We start from the raw sequence: 15,270 nt of genomic DNA on the forward strand, positions 1-15,270 counted from the left end.
TGATGCTATTGTGTAGGTTATTCTTGGAACATCACTCTATCTGACGTATTTACTACTTCCCTGTATGCGGTACTTCTTCCTCAGAATAACAGATGCAGCACAATGGCAAATACTGCTATTTGGCTAGATCTTATCAGATATTGACAAAATCCTAGGTACCATGAAGCTTGACAGTTCAAGAACATTTGCATTCCTACACGTCCTTTAGACCTAGTGGTAAAATTTAGGTTCTTGATGAACACTAGATCATGTAAATAAAGAAGAACAATCTGGCATTTGACATCTTGGCATAGCAGTAGGATTCCAAGCAAAGAGGCTCATAATGTCTTTCTCTTCAGCGGTGCCTCATTTTACTGAGTTAAATGATCAAGAAACTAGACAATAGAAAGAGAAGGAAAAAACAGTGCATGTCCCTCTAAGTTGGATTGCTTTGGCTTCGGTAATTTTAATTAGGATGATCTAACATGTTACACGTGTTTTAACTATTCAGTGTCTATCTATATATTCCTAACATTCTCAGCATTGTGGTAATTTAAGTATCTCTCATATTTTCCCAATACATGTGTATCCCTCCTCTTCTACAGAAAGCTAATTGTAAACAGTTCTTCAATTTGGTTCATGTCTTGGTGATTATTTCCATCGAGCATCTCGATTCATTTACAGAACTGCTCATGTTCTTGTCTGAATTCTCAATATAGTATTCTCTCCTGTGATGAGAAGTGCAGTTTTTCAAACAAAAACCATTGGTTTGGTCATATCACTATAGGTCTGTTGAGTATCTCCACTGATTCCCACTCTTGAGTTTTATCATGATTTTCAAGGTTCTTCATAGCATATCTTTTTGTACACTCTGTATGGGAAATTGGTAATCACAGCCTGAACCTCTGATTAATCAGCTGAGGCAAGTGTCGGGTCAGCCGTGGGAGCACAGGTGAAGGTGATTCAGCTGTGCTCCCGAAAGGGGTGGAGCTTGACTCCACCTCCTCTGGACCTCATTTAAGGGCTGACCACCACTAAGGCAGCACCTCTTGGAGATTGCTCCTTGGTGGAGATTGCTTCAGTGTTTCCCAGCAGGCTGAAGGCTTCCATACAGGTGAGTTTTTCCTGTAAATTACCTTTTGGATACTTACTACCATCTTTTCATTATTGTCACTGTACAACTCTATTGACATGATCACTGATTGGCTAACAACTTTTAAACACACTACACTGTTCTCAAAAATATCTAAAACCAAATAATTTTCTCTCTTCTTATTTTTCTTTTTCTCTTTTGATATGTGATGCCAAATCACCTCAAAATGGCTAAAGTATTTGGCTTTTCAGAAATTGCCTAGCATCCTAACAAATATGCCTCCAGTTCTGTACTCCCACAATGATCACTTGCTCAGGTGCTGGACAAAATTACTCTATAATTTTATCCTTAAATTGGGGCTGTTTCCTGTTCTAACAGTAGAGAAAGTAGAAAACTATCTCCAGTGATCTACAATAAGGTTTTCTAGACTATCAGTCTAGAGTAATACGTGTAACATTAAAATACAGTTAAAATGATACTGTAATGTAGTTTGTAATTTTTTTTTTCCTTAGATAATAGAATCTACATATTAGTGTCTGAAGACATGAAAGATACATCCTTTGAGACAGTATTTTAATAATAATTTTTTTTGTGGGCAGCATGCTTTGAATTCTTGAAAGTCATTTAAGAGCTTTTCAATATTATGGTAAAAGTTGCCAAAGGTAGCATGAGAACTAAAGGAAATCCACATCCCCAGAAGTGTGTGCAAATTGTCTGTGACACAACCTCCCCAAACATTTATTAAAAAAACTTCAAAAAATTTACATCTGTAAGCTACTTATTTTAATTCTTTGCAGATCTCCAGAATAATATGAATCTTTGTAACAAGTGCACTGAATGTACAATATTGACTGGATCAGCAGAGTAAATAAAGAAAACATTAAGACAGAGTTATTTAAACAAACAGAGAAATCTACAGTACCTCAGTAATATGCTTTACATACAAATTTTAAATATATTTGATAGGATGAGCAAAAATACTGAGGAAAATATAGTCTTTTATTTACAGTTTCCTTAAGAATTTAGTTTAAAAATAAATACTCCATTCCATTACAATAACTTTTACAAAGTTAATCATGTGCATGTTTTGTTTTTGAGAAAATTGAACTTTCATTTACATAGTAAACACACACACACACACACAGTTACAAAGTGAAGGAGGAAAAAAGCACCTTAATCTATTTAGCTTATTCTTGGATATTTATGTTACATTTAGTTGAGAACTACTCAGAGGACGTCAATTCCTGAAAATAAAATACTAAACCATGCTACTATTCTCTTATTTTTGCAGTACGTTTTGAGGGATGAAAAGTGCAAAGTTGAGCGCAATTCAAATGACAGCAAATATATTAATGCTTAGTGTGTATGTAACATATGGGCAAAGCTATGATTTTATTAAAGCAAATCACATGCAGACACAAGAGAGTAAACCCTGTGAAACTTGCTGGGTACACACGGAATATTAATAGCATTGCTAGAGAATTTGCCATTTTGCTATGTCTTCAAAGAGATGTTAGGGAGCCAAAGAAGCCTGTATTTTGATGTTTTTTGAGTCAAATAGAGAGAAGTGAGGGAAGAGTACCAACAGCAATAATGTTCAACAGTGCAAGTATTCAACTCACATTGATTGGAAAGGAAAACAAAACAAAGAAAAAACAACTCTCAAAATAACTAAGAAGTTGAAAATCATAATATAAACCTACTAAAAACACTTTCTAGATGCCAACTCTGATTCCTCCAAAAATAATCTTTCTCTATTTTTTCTTCCTAAAACATTTGAACATGGCTAAGCTTTTAGCTTTGTACTTCAGAAAGTAATAGCTGAGTGGTATTCTGTATGAAATGACAGGCTGTATTTTCAAAATCAAAACACGAAACTTTAAATCATCTTTTCAAAGAGACTGGGACAGGTAGAAGCCTAAGACTCGCTGAGTAATTCCAATGTTTTGAAGTTAATTTTTAAAATAAATGGGGCCTTTTTCTGTTGCCCTGTAAGATATTAAAATTTTATTCATTCTGCTCTCACAGTACTTATGGTTTTCTTGTAATTTTTTTGGACAGGGCAGCTTTTGTTAGTAAGTCTGATATAGCTGAAATACACTGTCCTCATAATAAATATGCATTTTCAAAAAGCACATACTGCCAGTCATCAGCTGGGCATTCACAACTTTGCTGAAGACTTATACAAGAAACAGCACCTTTCCCCAGCCTCTGTAAACAGTTCTTATTCAATTTCATCTTACACAGATCTGTGAGCTTTTTTTTTTTTCCCTTTACAAGAGATATCAGTGACATTTTAAAACAGATGCAGTAGGATAAGAATGCATTTCATTCGACACAACCTTTTCTGAAATTGACAACTGAAGATCCTCTCCAGTCTTTTCCTTTTTCAAGTTTTATGGAAGTGAAACTGTTGTTCAGGCTACACAGACTTGTTGGTCATGTATACTAATTATTTTATTTGACTAGTGCTCTGAGATGCATAGAAGCTTATCCAAGACAAGCTGAGATAATACTATCTTTTAATTCAAACTAATTAACAAAACCCCAACACTTCAGTAGGATTTTACTTGAGGTTAGACTTCTTCAGATGACAAGTAACTGCAAAGGAGGAATAGGCTTTGTATCTTTTTAAAATTGAATTATTTGCCAACCTTTTCAGGTTGCAGAGTCTATTTCATGTCTGGATAAGTGATGGAAAATATTTATAAAACATAATGCCAGTCACTGAGATAGAATTCTCATGTCACATGTACTTGTGGTCCCAAATAGAGAAAAAGTCTTGATTACATAATTAAATGCACAAGTTCTGTTTCCTCAGAGAAGCAGTCTTTCTTGAAATCAAGTAATATGGAAAATAAATGTTTAAAAAACATTGTACTGATTATCTAACCCTTTGAAACTGAGTTGTTTAGGTGAACTGCTAACATTCAAATCGTGCTCAGTAAAGCTGAGTAAGACTTTGCTGTGGTTTCTAAGATAAGTAACTTCTCTTCACCCAAAGTTGAGTTTTTCTTGGAGCTTTAACAACTAGTTCTGTAAATGCATGACCTTACTTTTAATAAAACAAGGAGAGTGGGGAAAAGAGCAGGAATTCTTCAGGCCAGTCTGAATTTGAACATTACAAGGAATCTTTAAGGAATGAAATTCATGCCTGAACCTTCTAATCTCTTCACAGTCTTTCTAAAACACACTACACTGTAACACAAAATGAACAACTGGAATGAAAAGGAATCAGAAGAAGTACTGTTTTCATGCAGAATGAAAATAATAATAACAATAATCACTTCTATTCCTCCACCTTCCCGTCAGATTTGAAAGAAGTACAGAACAATAATCTTGCTCTATTTTTGCTTTGTTATGAAAGGGTGAATTTCCCCCTGAAGCCTGGAATAAACTCACATCACAAAAGCTTACTCTAGTAAAGTAAAAATCCAACCAACGAACTATAAAAAAAAAACTATGGCTTTTACCCTGTGCATTGTGATTAGCTGCTAATGGCAATATATTCCTTAAATGACAACATACTAAGAAATAAGCAGTAGGTGCCATACAATACATACGTTCACTTGATGACTAGAAATGCCTTAAGGAGCAGGAAAAAACACTATATTCTTTGAACTCTAAATGGTTATTCAGTTTCTATAATGTTATCTATGAATGGTTATTCAGGATGAACAGTTGCCCAGCTACTACAGAATGTATTTATGGCATGCCAAATGAGAATAAAAATTGGAACTACAAGCTTGATCTCTCCAGGTGAGAACGAGAGCAAATCTTACACTATGCCAATACTCTTTATGACTTTGAGTTTATCAAGTATGTTACAGTTTAATGGGAATTACAAAAAACAAAAACAAACAACAACAACAACAACAAAAACAAAAAAAAAAAACAAAAAAAAAAAAAAAAACCCGCAAACCCTGAAGATGGTGGGGTGGTTTGGTTTTTTTTGGTTATATTTTTTTCCCCAGGTAACTTGCAATTGCATTGAAGAGAATAGCCATCAGTAGTGACAGAATCTGGCACCATCATTTGCCCTGAGCTACAACTACTGGCTTATGATTAGACAAGAGTGACAGCTCAGGTGGTGTGGGAGCCAAATTCTTCCTAGCCCTAGAAAAACATAAAGATTCCTGTTAGGGCAACACTGGGGAACCTGAAATTAAACTGCCTGTTGGCACCTTGTTAATAGATCTTTTTTAGTGGTCAGAGCACAATAAAAAATTAAAAAAGTAAAAGTGATTATGTTCACATTAAATTATATGAGCAATAAAATAAAAAATACAGGCACAGAAAGAAATTTGTATATGAATTCAAATTTTTCAGAATGTGCATAGATAATTAAAGATTGCATACTACTACCATACAAAATTTCTGCTAGCTTCTACTTTAATCTTTAACAGCTATGATCCCTTTTTCCTCTGAAAATGTATATCCCTTGGACTATATTTTTCAGTCTCCCATTAGGTCCTCATGCAATCCAGGTTTGGGTAATTTAACTGCAGAATAACTCCATAGAAGCAATAATTTTAGGAGTTGTTGGCCAATGGCAAACAGCTTCCTTCTCCATCTTCCATAAGCTCCAAGAGCTCCATTACCTTTTGGCAGCAGATCCTACCACAGAAGAGAAATCCACATCTGACACTGTGACACCTTTGGATAAATTTCATGACAAGATTAAAGAAGAGATTTTGCTCAGTTACATGATCCTATAGTGTCTTCTATGTACCTTTTAACTGTGGGCCACAGGAATACATACATACATAAAATTACTTGTGTGTATAAGCACTTATAGTAATAGACTCTTTGTAATTCCTCAATATCAGATTGCTGAAAATTATGCTGAGATGATAAAATCTGAAATAAAATTAATCCAAAATACCTCATGAAAAAAACTCTTCCTTTAAATTATTCTAAGATGACAACTGTCAGAAACAAAACAAGAAGGGCACTACTGTTCTACCTCATATGAAAGCTTATGTTACTTGATAATCTCCTCCCAAGAAAGTGATGTGTTTTGGCTCAAAGATGTCACTTCTGTATTTTCACTTCAATGTATTTTTACTTCACTTTTCAAAACAAACACTTTTTCATACCCAGTGCTTACATTTTACAAAGAAGCAACTTTCCTAGTTCAAAAGCCTGAAATTCAATGAGGTAGTGCTCAAAATAGTTTACTGTGTGTTGAAGCCCATCAGTTTACTAGAACTACTCTAGGGCCTCATGCAAGTTTAGGTGTGGGGAAAAAAAAAGATAAATTTCAGTAACAGTTCTAATCGGTTGGTTTTTGTGTTTGTTTTTTTTTTAATATTAAAAAAAAATTGAGAAAGAAAAAGGAAGAAAGAAGGGAAAGTGGGAGAGAAGAAGAAAAGTGGGAGAGGAGGAAGAAGAGGGAAGGAAAGAAGATAGGAAGGAAAAAAGGAAACTTTTTCCAGGCATTTTGACCAAAAGAACCCCACAAAAGCAAGTACTGCATGCTTGTATATTTTGAACTTTAAATCTCAGAAACAATTGTGTAAAATTGTTATAGTTCAAATTTTGTTGTGCAGTGGAAATGTTTGGCAGTGACGTTAACAGGTTATATTTAATATCACCAAAAGGACAGACTGTTGTGTACATTCTGCATGATGTTTCTTGTACCTGAGTTAAATTCCCATCCATGTGGTCAAAAATGTTGACATAAGCTGAGAAACTACGCTTTCCATGATTCTCAGATTTCACATTTTAAAATCTAAATATTGCCCTCAGACTTAGCTCGAGGATCCTTAAAATAGTATTGAATTCCATAGCATATAAGTTTGCTACCTTGTAATTACTACAATATGCAACAGACATATTAATTAATCACTTGAATTTGAGAATAGTTTCCTGCCTCACGTTCTATGTCACACTATTTGTGGTGTATATTTAAATTTAAAATCACAAGAAGGGGTTATTCTAGCTTGGATAAGAATTTCCTCATTACAGATGAGAAAAAATTGTATGTTGCTGGGTCTTTTGACATACTTCTAGATTTTTCTGCCAATAGGGATTATCAGAGCTGGTAAGTCAATGGATATGGGAATACACTTAAAACATCAGAACTAAGTCCACAAACTTTTCACAAAGATGTTCCATCCTAATTTGAAAGCATTAGAGAAAAATTGAGAAGCACTGAGAATGGAGAAACCACAACTGCCATTGCTACCCTACTTTCAGTGGCTAATTAGCCTCATTAGCAATAGTTTGGAATTTACTTCTAATTTTAATTTTTCATCCAGTTTTAATTATCAGAATTTTTTTTTCTTGCTGGCTTTAGGAGCCACTTAGTTCCTAATATTTTCTCTTTTTGAAGCCATGTATTGACTACAGTCAGGTTACCTCTTGGCATTCTATATTCTTTACGTTTACATGCAGATGCATTGGCTTATCTTCATAGGGGAAAAAAAACAACAACAAAAAACAAAAAAAACAACAACAAAGTGAACTTTCCAGGCTCCATCTACTATAAAAATTAATAAACTAGATTGGACTTTAAAAAGAATAAATAATAAGTGAGATCCATAACAAAATTAAACAAGATACAGACAAGGCCAAGAATGAGCAAAACCTAAACAAATATACTTTTCAAACAATATAAGCTTAGCCTGTTTCCTAAGCACAGATTAGTGATTTTCAATAACACACTGATGCTGTAATGAGGTGAATATTTTGAATTTGTTTGGATGTTTCAGAAATTCTGCACCCATACAAGATTAAGGCGTCCATTTTTAAGATAGTGACTTGAAGCAATGAAAAAACAGCATCACTAAATAACTAAATGCAGAGTGTTCTGCTGCCTCATATCCCTCAAGCAGGAAAGATGATAAAGAAATTGCTACATAATTACTAGAAATCAGGACAGTGAGAACCTGTGCATTGTATGGAAAGTAAAAATATTCTGTACATGTTTCAGGTAGAAAATAATTAGACAAGTCAGAGACACCCTGGCTGTTAATATCTTGTTGCAGGATTATCCTAAGCAATTCAGAAAGTTTGAAATCCCAGGTAAACTTCATCCTTCCTAGAACTGCTTAAGACTCTTTAATTATTTTTCTCTGTGTTTTCTGAGTATTCCACCACACTTTCATTTTCCATATGCACAGAAACTACAGTTTCTCTTTTGTTGAACAAAAATTATATTCAACCTACACACTTATGATCCTAAAATAAAGCACATGGTAAAACACGAGTCATGGCAAAATACATTGGTAATTTTCATGAATTAATATAAACACCATAAAAATGTAATTTATACTGTCAAAATACCTCAAATGGTAAAAGGTCTTTCGTTCTACTATCAGTAAGTGATAACATCATAAATAAGTTAAAGAGCACTTCACAAATTAGAGTTACTCATGTAAATTAAGTTTTTCCTAATCGTCCAGTTTATAAATCAGCAAAACGTACCATTTTTATGTGTAATAAGCATGCACTGAGAAAAAAGGGTTTTTAATACTGCTTTGCTTAACAGATTTTGAGAAGCTTGGCAATAACAGGAGAGTAAAAAAACATAAATTCTGTGTAGCATGGAAGTATTTTAAATGAAGTAGCTTAGAAAAACAGTAACTATGTAGCTATGGTTGCTTGGCATTATTTACTCAATTCTTCAGTTTACCTCCTTTTTATTTTTTTTTATTTTTTACCTCCTTTTTATTATTTACTTCAATTTACCTCCTTGACAGTAATGCAGTCATGTACCTTGTACCAGTCTTCTGTTCCCTTTCGTCGCTTTACTTCCATTCTTTTTTGCTTTTTCTCCTCTTTTTCTTTCTCTCTAAACTAGAAAACTGAGGGGATAATGAGGCACCAAAATAAATTAAAGATTCAAACATAACTTCTGATGACACTTGCTGACCTCAAGATGACTCTTGTTGATGGCTGTTTGTTACAGTTGTAGTCCCTAAACTTGTCATAATTGAACAGTTTACATAGACACATAATATCTGTTAATATCTCTTTGCTAATGCAATAGTTCAGTTGAGGTCAGCACATATACTGTTAATCATTGTCTGATGACACCTCTGGTCAACACTACTGTCAGTGCAGTAGTGAGAATGTCCGTCTGATATTTAGCTGATGAATTACATCCAAGAATGTCTAAGTCTTCAGTAACAGAATTAATTAAATAGTCTAGATATACTTTTTCTACCCCACTTAAAAACAGTAAAACCAACAGTACAACTAGTAGATAATTTATGTTATGATTGAAGTTGGAATCTAAATCTCCATTTTAAGAGTGAAGTTGGTATAAATGTGGATAAGGAAGAAACAATATATCTGTGCAATGTAAGTTTTGGAGATTTCTGATAAATAGCCTATATTCTGAAAATGTTGGCAAATTAATAATCTGAAAACAAAAAGCAGAATTATAAATCTAATCAAGGAACACTTTACATGGAAAATTTTAATTTTAATCCCTTTTTAGATACATTTTTCAACACTGCAAACTGAAAAAGTCACTTTGAACTTAAAAATGAAATTTCACAGAGAGAAATTTTGGAACAGGATATCTCAATAATTTAAAAACTTTTTCCATGGTATATTTTTAATGAGAATTTTCAACATCAATCCTTATTTCACAAACAGTACCACTCATTGATTGGTATTTCAGATAAAACATTTCAATGAAAAAATCCCAATCAACCAAATGTCAATATACACCCTCTTCAGGACAGATAAAAAACCGTATCAAAACTCAACAGTTGTTTGCTTAAAAGATCATCAGAATTGCCTTGCTTGCTGTTCTTTGGTTTTTACAAGCATTACTGCTCCTGTTAACACTGATGATCATAGTATCATAGTATCATAGTATCGTGCGAGTTGGAAGGGACCTTAGAGATCATCGAGTCCAACTCCCGGGATTCGAGCCCTCTGTGTAGCAGAGCGGCACTTCTACCCCCTGCTCCACAGGGGAGATTCAAACCCGGGCCCCCTGGTGTTGCAGACGGGAATTCTACCGCTGCGCCACCGGAGGCACACACAAAGGATGATATCCTTTACCTACTCGGTGGAAGACAAAATTTAAATCTTTGGAATGTCTATTTCTTCAATTGGAACAGTGGAGCTAAAACTTACTTTGTTTTTGTTGGTATGTTATTGACTTTTTCCTTAAGAATTATGCTCACACATCTCAGGTATATTTGTAGCAGCCAGAAACCCCCAAAACATCCCTTATTTTTGTCTATTCTGGACTGATAGACTCATTTGAGAAATCTGTAGTATATGAAGTCTTCCAACTACAGTCATGAGTGGAAGATAATTTCCATGACTGTTGTCTTCTTTAACAAGTGCTCATTTCTAGTGATGAATAATTTGTTTCATGGGTATCCTTCCCATCTATTAAGTCAAAGGACTAATGCCTTCCCATTTTTCTTTTTTAATGTTTTTTTAACATTTTCTTTATCAAATATCTCTTCCTAACCCACTTCATATGTCATTATCATAAAGAAGGCAGATTCTCTCTACAGTTAGCAAGCAGAAGAACATTTTCTCCAGTTTGTTGCCCTGTTTTTACATTAAGTCAACTCCTTCAAGATTTCTCCTTTTAAGAATCTTCAAGGAACAGTGGATATTTGGTAGATTTTTTTCAGGCCCTGCTACTTTAGAAGCAATGGTTATGATGCTGCAGGATGACAGCTCACAATCCTTCTTCAAGTTTTACTTACTAACTTTATATAGCCACATAGATATTTATATGCTGGATACATTCTTCATAAAATTATAGTGGGACAAGACCGGGCATTTTAGAGTGACTTATGCATTGTTTAAAAGAAAGCTTTCGTTAGAATTGAAAGATGAAAATTTAATGACAAATATATAACTTTATGGAAACATGTTGCTGTTAAAATAAACAAACAAAAAGATAGTGAATCAGTTACACCATCAATCATACACATAAATAATTTGAAGCTATTCCTTTTCATGTGCAAAATATTGCTTTCATTTCAATGTGTGGCATAAGTTGAGGCTTCTATAAAAATATTTATAGTAAAATACAGAGTAAATCTATAATTACATTTAATCTGTTTTAGAAAGATGCATCCAGTAATCAGACACTGTAATATTTCTTACAGTTAGTCAATTTTACCCCAGTTACTGCTGAAGTAACAAAAAATAAGGTATAATAGTGCTTTGTGAGCCGAACAGCATATTTGCTCTAATCTACACAAAGCCCTGTAAATAACCTGCAGGTTGTTAGTCCTTATCTAACCTTGTATTCAAAATTTTCAATATAACTGCATTATATTACTGCATTACATACAGAGTATCTTAAATAACCATAAACAAACAGATTCCTTACAATGTAAGGAAGAACTACAGAAAATCGTTCTCAATTTCCATGTAAAAAAACTTCTTAGAATACCTTCTACTTTATGTACAAACCCCTTTGAAGGAACTGAAAAATCTTTAGTGGATTGTCTTGGAACAGATCAGCAAAGCAGAATTCAATAGCAAACATAAGGTGCTCTCTGGGCCAGGGGCATAATAAAGCATCATGAAAGGTATTAAGACACACTATCGTTTTGATCTTTCTTCTTTCAGTTGGCATTCACATTGGCTTCTTTTTGACGTAGTCTCTCTTTCTGTTGTTAAAAATAAAAAGAACTTTATTATCATTCTTTCCTCTAATTTTCTGTCTGCTCTCAAGTTGCCTTAAGCATTTCATCTAGAATATTGAGGAGTACTAAATGAATCAGTAGATTAGATTTCTTCTTAATTAAAAAGATACAATTAAACAAAAAACTCCTGGACCACTCAAGGAAGGCTCACAATGAGTTCACTAGTTACTTCAGAGATGCTGACACACTTGTCAAATACTGTGTGCCTTTAAAAACAGCCAGTTGAATAAGCAGCTCTTTGAAGATCATCACAGCGAGAGTAAACTAGATACATTTCTCGGTTTAATCTAATACCTTCTCTTGTCCAGAATGGTTTCTGCTGACATAAATACTCTAATTTAGCATTACGTAGATTATGTTGTCGAACAACCTCTTCCCAAGCAAGTTTAGTCATTCATATCTCTGTCGCATGTCCTGAAACTGATATGCTCTGTTGGGAATGGAAATAACTAACTTCCTTCATGTACATTTCCCTCCCTTTCTACTCTTACATCCTACAGTTTGAGAAATTCTTTGCCTTGCTCAAAGATAAAAAACAGTTTTATCCATAGTGTAAATTATTATTTCTCTTTCTGTGTCCTATAAAAAAAAAAGATTGGGAAACACTAATGACAAAATGAGGGTTTGAAGCCTTCTACCACTATTCAACAAAGTAAACAACATTTTGTAAGGTTTTAAAGAAAGAAGACACTCTCATTTATAAAACATACACAGTAAGCCACAATGCACTAAATAGTGTGAAGAAAATACTTTAGAGGCAAGGGGGAAGGAACCAAAAAAGGTCTAATTATGTTTTGTTATCTAGAATAGCAGAGCCATACTTAGGTACAACTACACTAAGCTTTAACCTTCGCTATTAGACTGCTGCAAGGCATAACCTTTGCAATTTTTCTAATAATAACTTTCTATATTCAAACGGACTAAGAGCTCTGCTTTACCCTTCAACAAGAACAAAAACCCACCATCATCCTGAATGACAAGAACAGTGTCATAAAAACATTCTAAATGTCATGCTGAGAAAAAGATCTTACCAGGCTAGCTGTAGGATTGATTTTCTTTGTTTCAACTTTCTTCTCTGCAGTTAACTTGCTTACTGATTGCTGAGCCACTTTAATTCTGAAACAAAATATACACAAAACACATTGTTAGATTCAAAGAAATTCAAACTGCTCTAGGTCTGCTTAATATATATTTTATCTCTAGGAAGTACAACCAACTACCTTTTTAGACATATTGACCAAAGTACTACTTAGAATGCAAAGGCACTTCATAAAGTACCAAAATAGATCAGACTGCATTTTAACTGAAGAGAAAAGCTAAAGCAAAAGCACAGCCTGTCTGTACTGCTCACTGAAAATCTCAGTAGGCAAATTATCTCTCCCTTCTTGTAGGATTAGAGTTGTATGGAACCAAAACAGCTGCAGTAGGAAGGCAAGAAGATACTTAAAAAAAATCCACAAGCTAGCTGGCTAGATCTTTTATATATACAGAATACAATATTTTATCAAGACATTTGCTAGGTTATTTTCTTAATTTCCTCTGAAGATCTTGAAATGAAAGCATCTACCAGTTTTTATCTTAGTGTTTTCCTTGTTGCTTTACTTGGAATTCCTGGGCCAATCTCAATGATGCGGTGATAGAGAGAGACACAAATTAGAAGAGGTTCTTGTGTACAGATAGTTAAGACAGCCTTGTGCACAGCTATACGCCAGTCTACTAAAAGCACTACTGAGGTAAGTGAAAAGAACACAGATCCGATTCCATTCCATTGTTTCTTTTCTTTCCTTTTGATCTTATTGTACTGCAGATCCTAAATCCCATGTTTCTGTGAGGATTTAATGAGAAGAACGCAATCAGAAGTTTTATCAAGAGGGAAAGGAGAGAGGGACTTGACTCTCCTCATTTAGACAGAGGAAATGGGAAGGGAAATTATGTGCTAAATAATGATAAAAAGGAAAGAAAATTCTTGGCATGAAGGAGACAGGATCTGGACAGCTATCAGCCTTTAAAATACTGATGCTACAGACACCTACTTTACAATTCAATATGCAATATGCGGAGGGAAAAAAAATTGTGAGTTTTTACAAGCAAGAACTCGGCAACTCTGTTTTCATTACTGCACACAAGATCAGCCTTTTACTATAAACAACACATTTCTTGGCACTCTGGAACTGAAAAATTGTATTTTCTTCTCTTATTTAATTTTTTCCACTAGTAGAAATAATTGTTATGGCCAGTCAAAAAGTATTAAAAATACCACGTCCAGTTCAAACCACTTTCGACACGCTCAATTTTTGAGGAATTTTGGAAGAAAAGCAGAAAGGAAAGTGGATTATAGCTGCAATTACTGATGTGTATTTCCTTGCTGTAACATTATCAGCATACCCAATTCTGGACATCTTTTTAAAAATACAGAACACATTCATAAATTCCTCCTTGTGTTTATCAACATCCAGTGTTGGAAAATAACATTCCTTGTCATAATTCCTATCTGCAAGTACAACCTCAAATACACCTAGATAAATTTACTACGCTATGCAATTTAAAACGTATCTGCAGTCTTTCTAAAACTTAATTAGCTTTCTCTGTGTCAAGCCAGCAACTAAGCTCTAACATATCACTCCATCCTTTTACAGTTTTTTGTTAATCAGTACGGTTTGCTTCTTTTTCATAGATGACAGCAGCCACTGAATGGCATGCTATTCCTCACAGCTACAAAGCTTATGCAAAGATTAAAATGCATTTCAGGTGTATGTAAACAAGTTCAGCACAATCAAATGGAGGTAGGAATTTCTAAACTTTTACCTGTTTCAATCATGTTTTCTTTCCTTATCACATTCTTTTCAGTCCTAGGACAGTTTTCTGAACTGCTTATAAATGTTTTGAGTTCACATTTCCATCTGAACGGTGAATTCTATGTTTTTATAAACACTTGGTCTTGAAAAGAAAATTAAGCTTGATGCTGATTTAGGTGTAGCTCCATGTGTTTTATTCTATATTTGCACTATATTCAGGAAATCTGGGATTTTTTACACAGACTGAAAAGTTTGGAGTAGGGAATGAAAATAAACCAGCTCACTAAAATTATCTGAATCATTTGATATTTGGTTCAGAGAGACATTTTGTATTACACTTTGGTCTCTTATGGAGAAATCACTTTCTTAACATATGACTGGTAAGATTAGCAGGCGTTCACAGAAAGTTCAGTACATAATTTAAGATGAATATAATTTTTTTAAGTCAATTATTAACAAAGTGGTTTAGCTCAGTAATTACATCAGTGAAGCATCCACACCGTAAACTTGTCTAATAAGTAATCTTATTATTTTTTTGTTAAACAATGGATAGGGTACTGGAACTGGCTACTGTGCATGGAAGCACTATTGTTTAAATGACAAAAGCAAAACTGTATGAAAACCATCCAAATTTAAAATAATAAATTTGCCTAATGGCAGTAGATTAATTTGTGTATTCCTTTTCATTATTTCAGGCACATTGGCCTGCAGTTCTTCCCTGGGTTTTCATTTCTCTCTTTCTTGAAAATGAGAGTGATGT

At 34.0% G+C, this 15,270-nt stretch overlaps 1 protein-coding gene across 4 annotated transcripts in view; it reads right to left on the reverse strand.

Moving 5' to 3' along the window:
- Window positions 1–8,783: 8,783 nt before the first annotated feature.
- Window positions 8,784–15,270, reverse strand: part of FMN1 (formin 1) — a 118,356-nt gene continuing 111,869 nt past the window's right edge. For 2 of the 4 annotated variants that reach the window (XM_072338205.1, XM_072338203.1), the window contains 2 exons: window positions 12,747–12,831; window positions 8,784–8,883 (listed from right to left, as the gene is read on the reverse strand). In XM_072338205.1, the coding sequence (XP_072194306.1) occupies window positions 8,827–8,883; window positions 12,747–12,831 (142 nt within the window). In that variant the 3' untranslated portion in view covers window positions 8,784–8,826. Of the gene's footprint in view, window positions 8,884–10,485; window positions 11,680–12,746; window positions 12,832–15,270 lie in introns of those variants that run through there. The other 2 variants (XM_072338206.1, XM_072338204.1) reach the window with 1 other exon arrangement.

This window comes from Excalfactoria chinensis, chromosome 5, assembly GCF_039878825.1.
Source record: "Excalfactoria chinensis isolate bCotChi1 chromosome 5, bCotChi1.hap2, whole genome shotgun sequence".
NCBI classification, from domain to species: Eukaryota; Metazoa; Chordata; class Aves; order Galliformes; family Phasianidae; genus Excalfactoria; species Excalfactoria chinensis.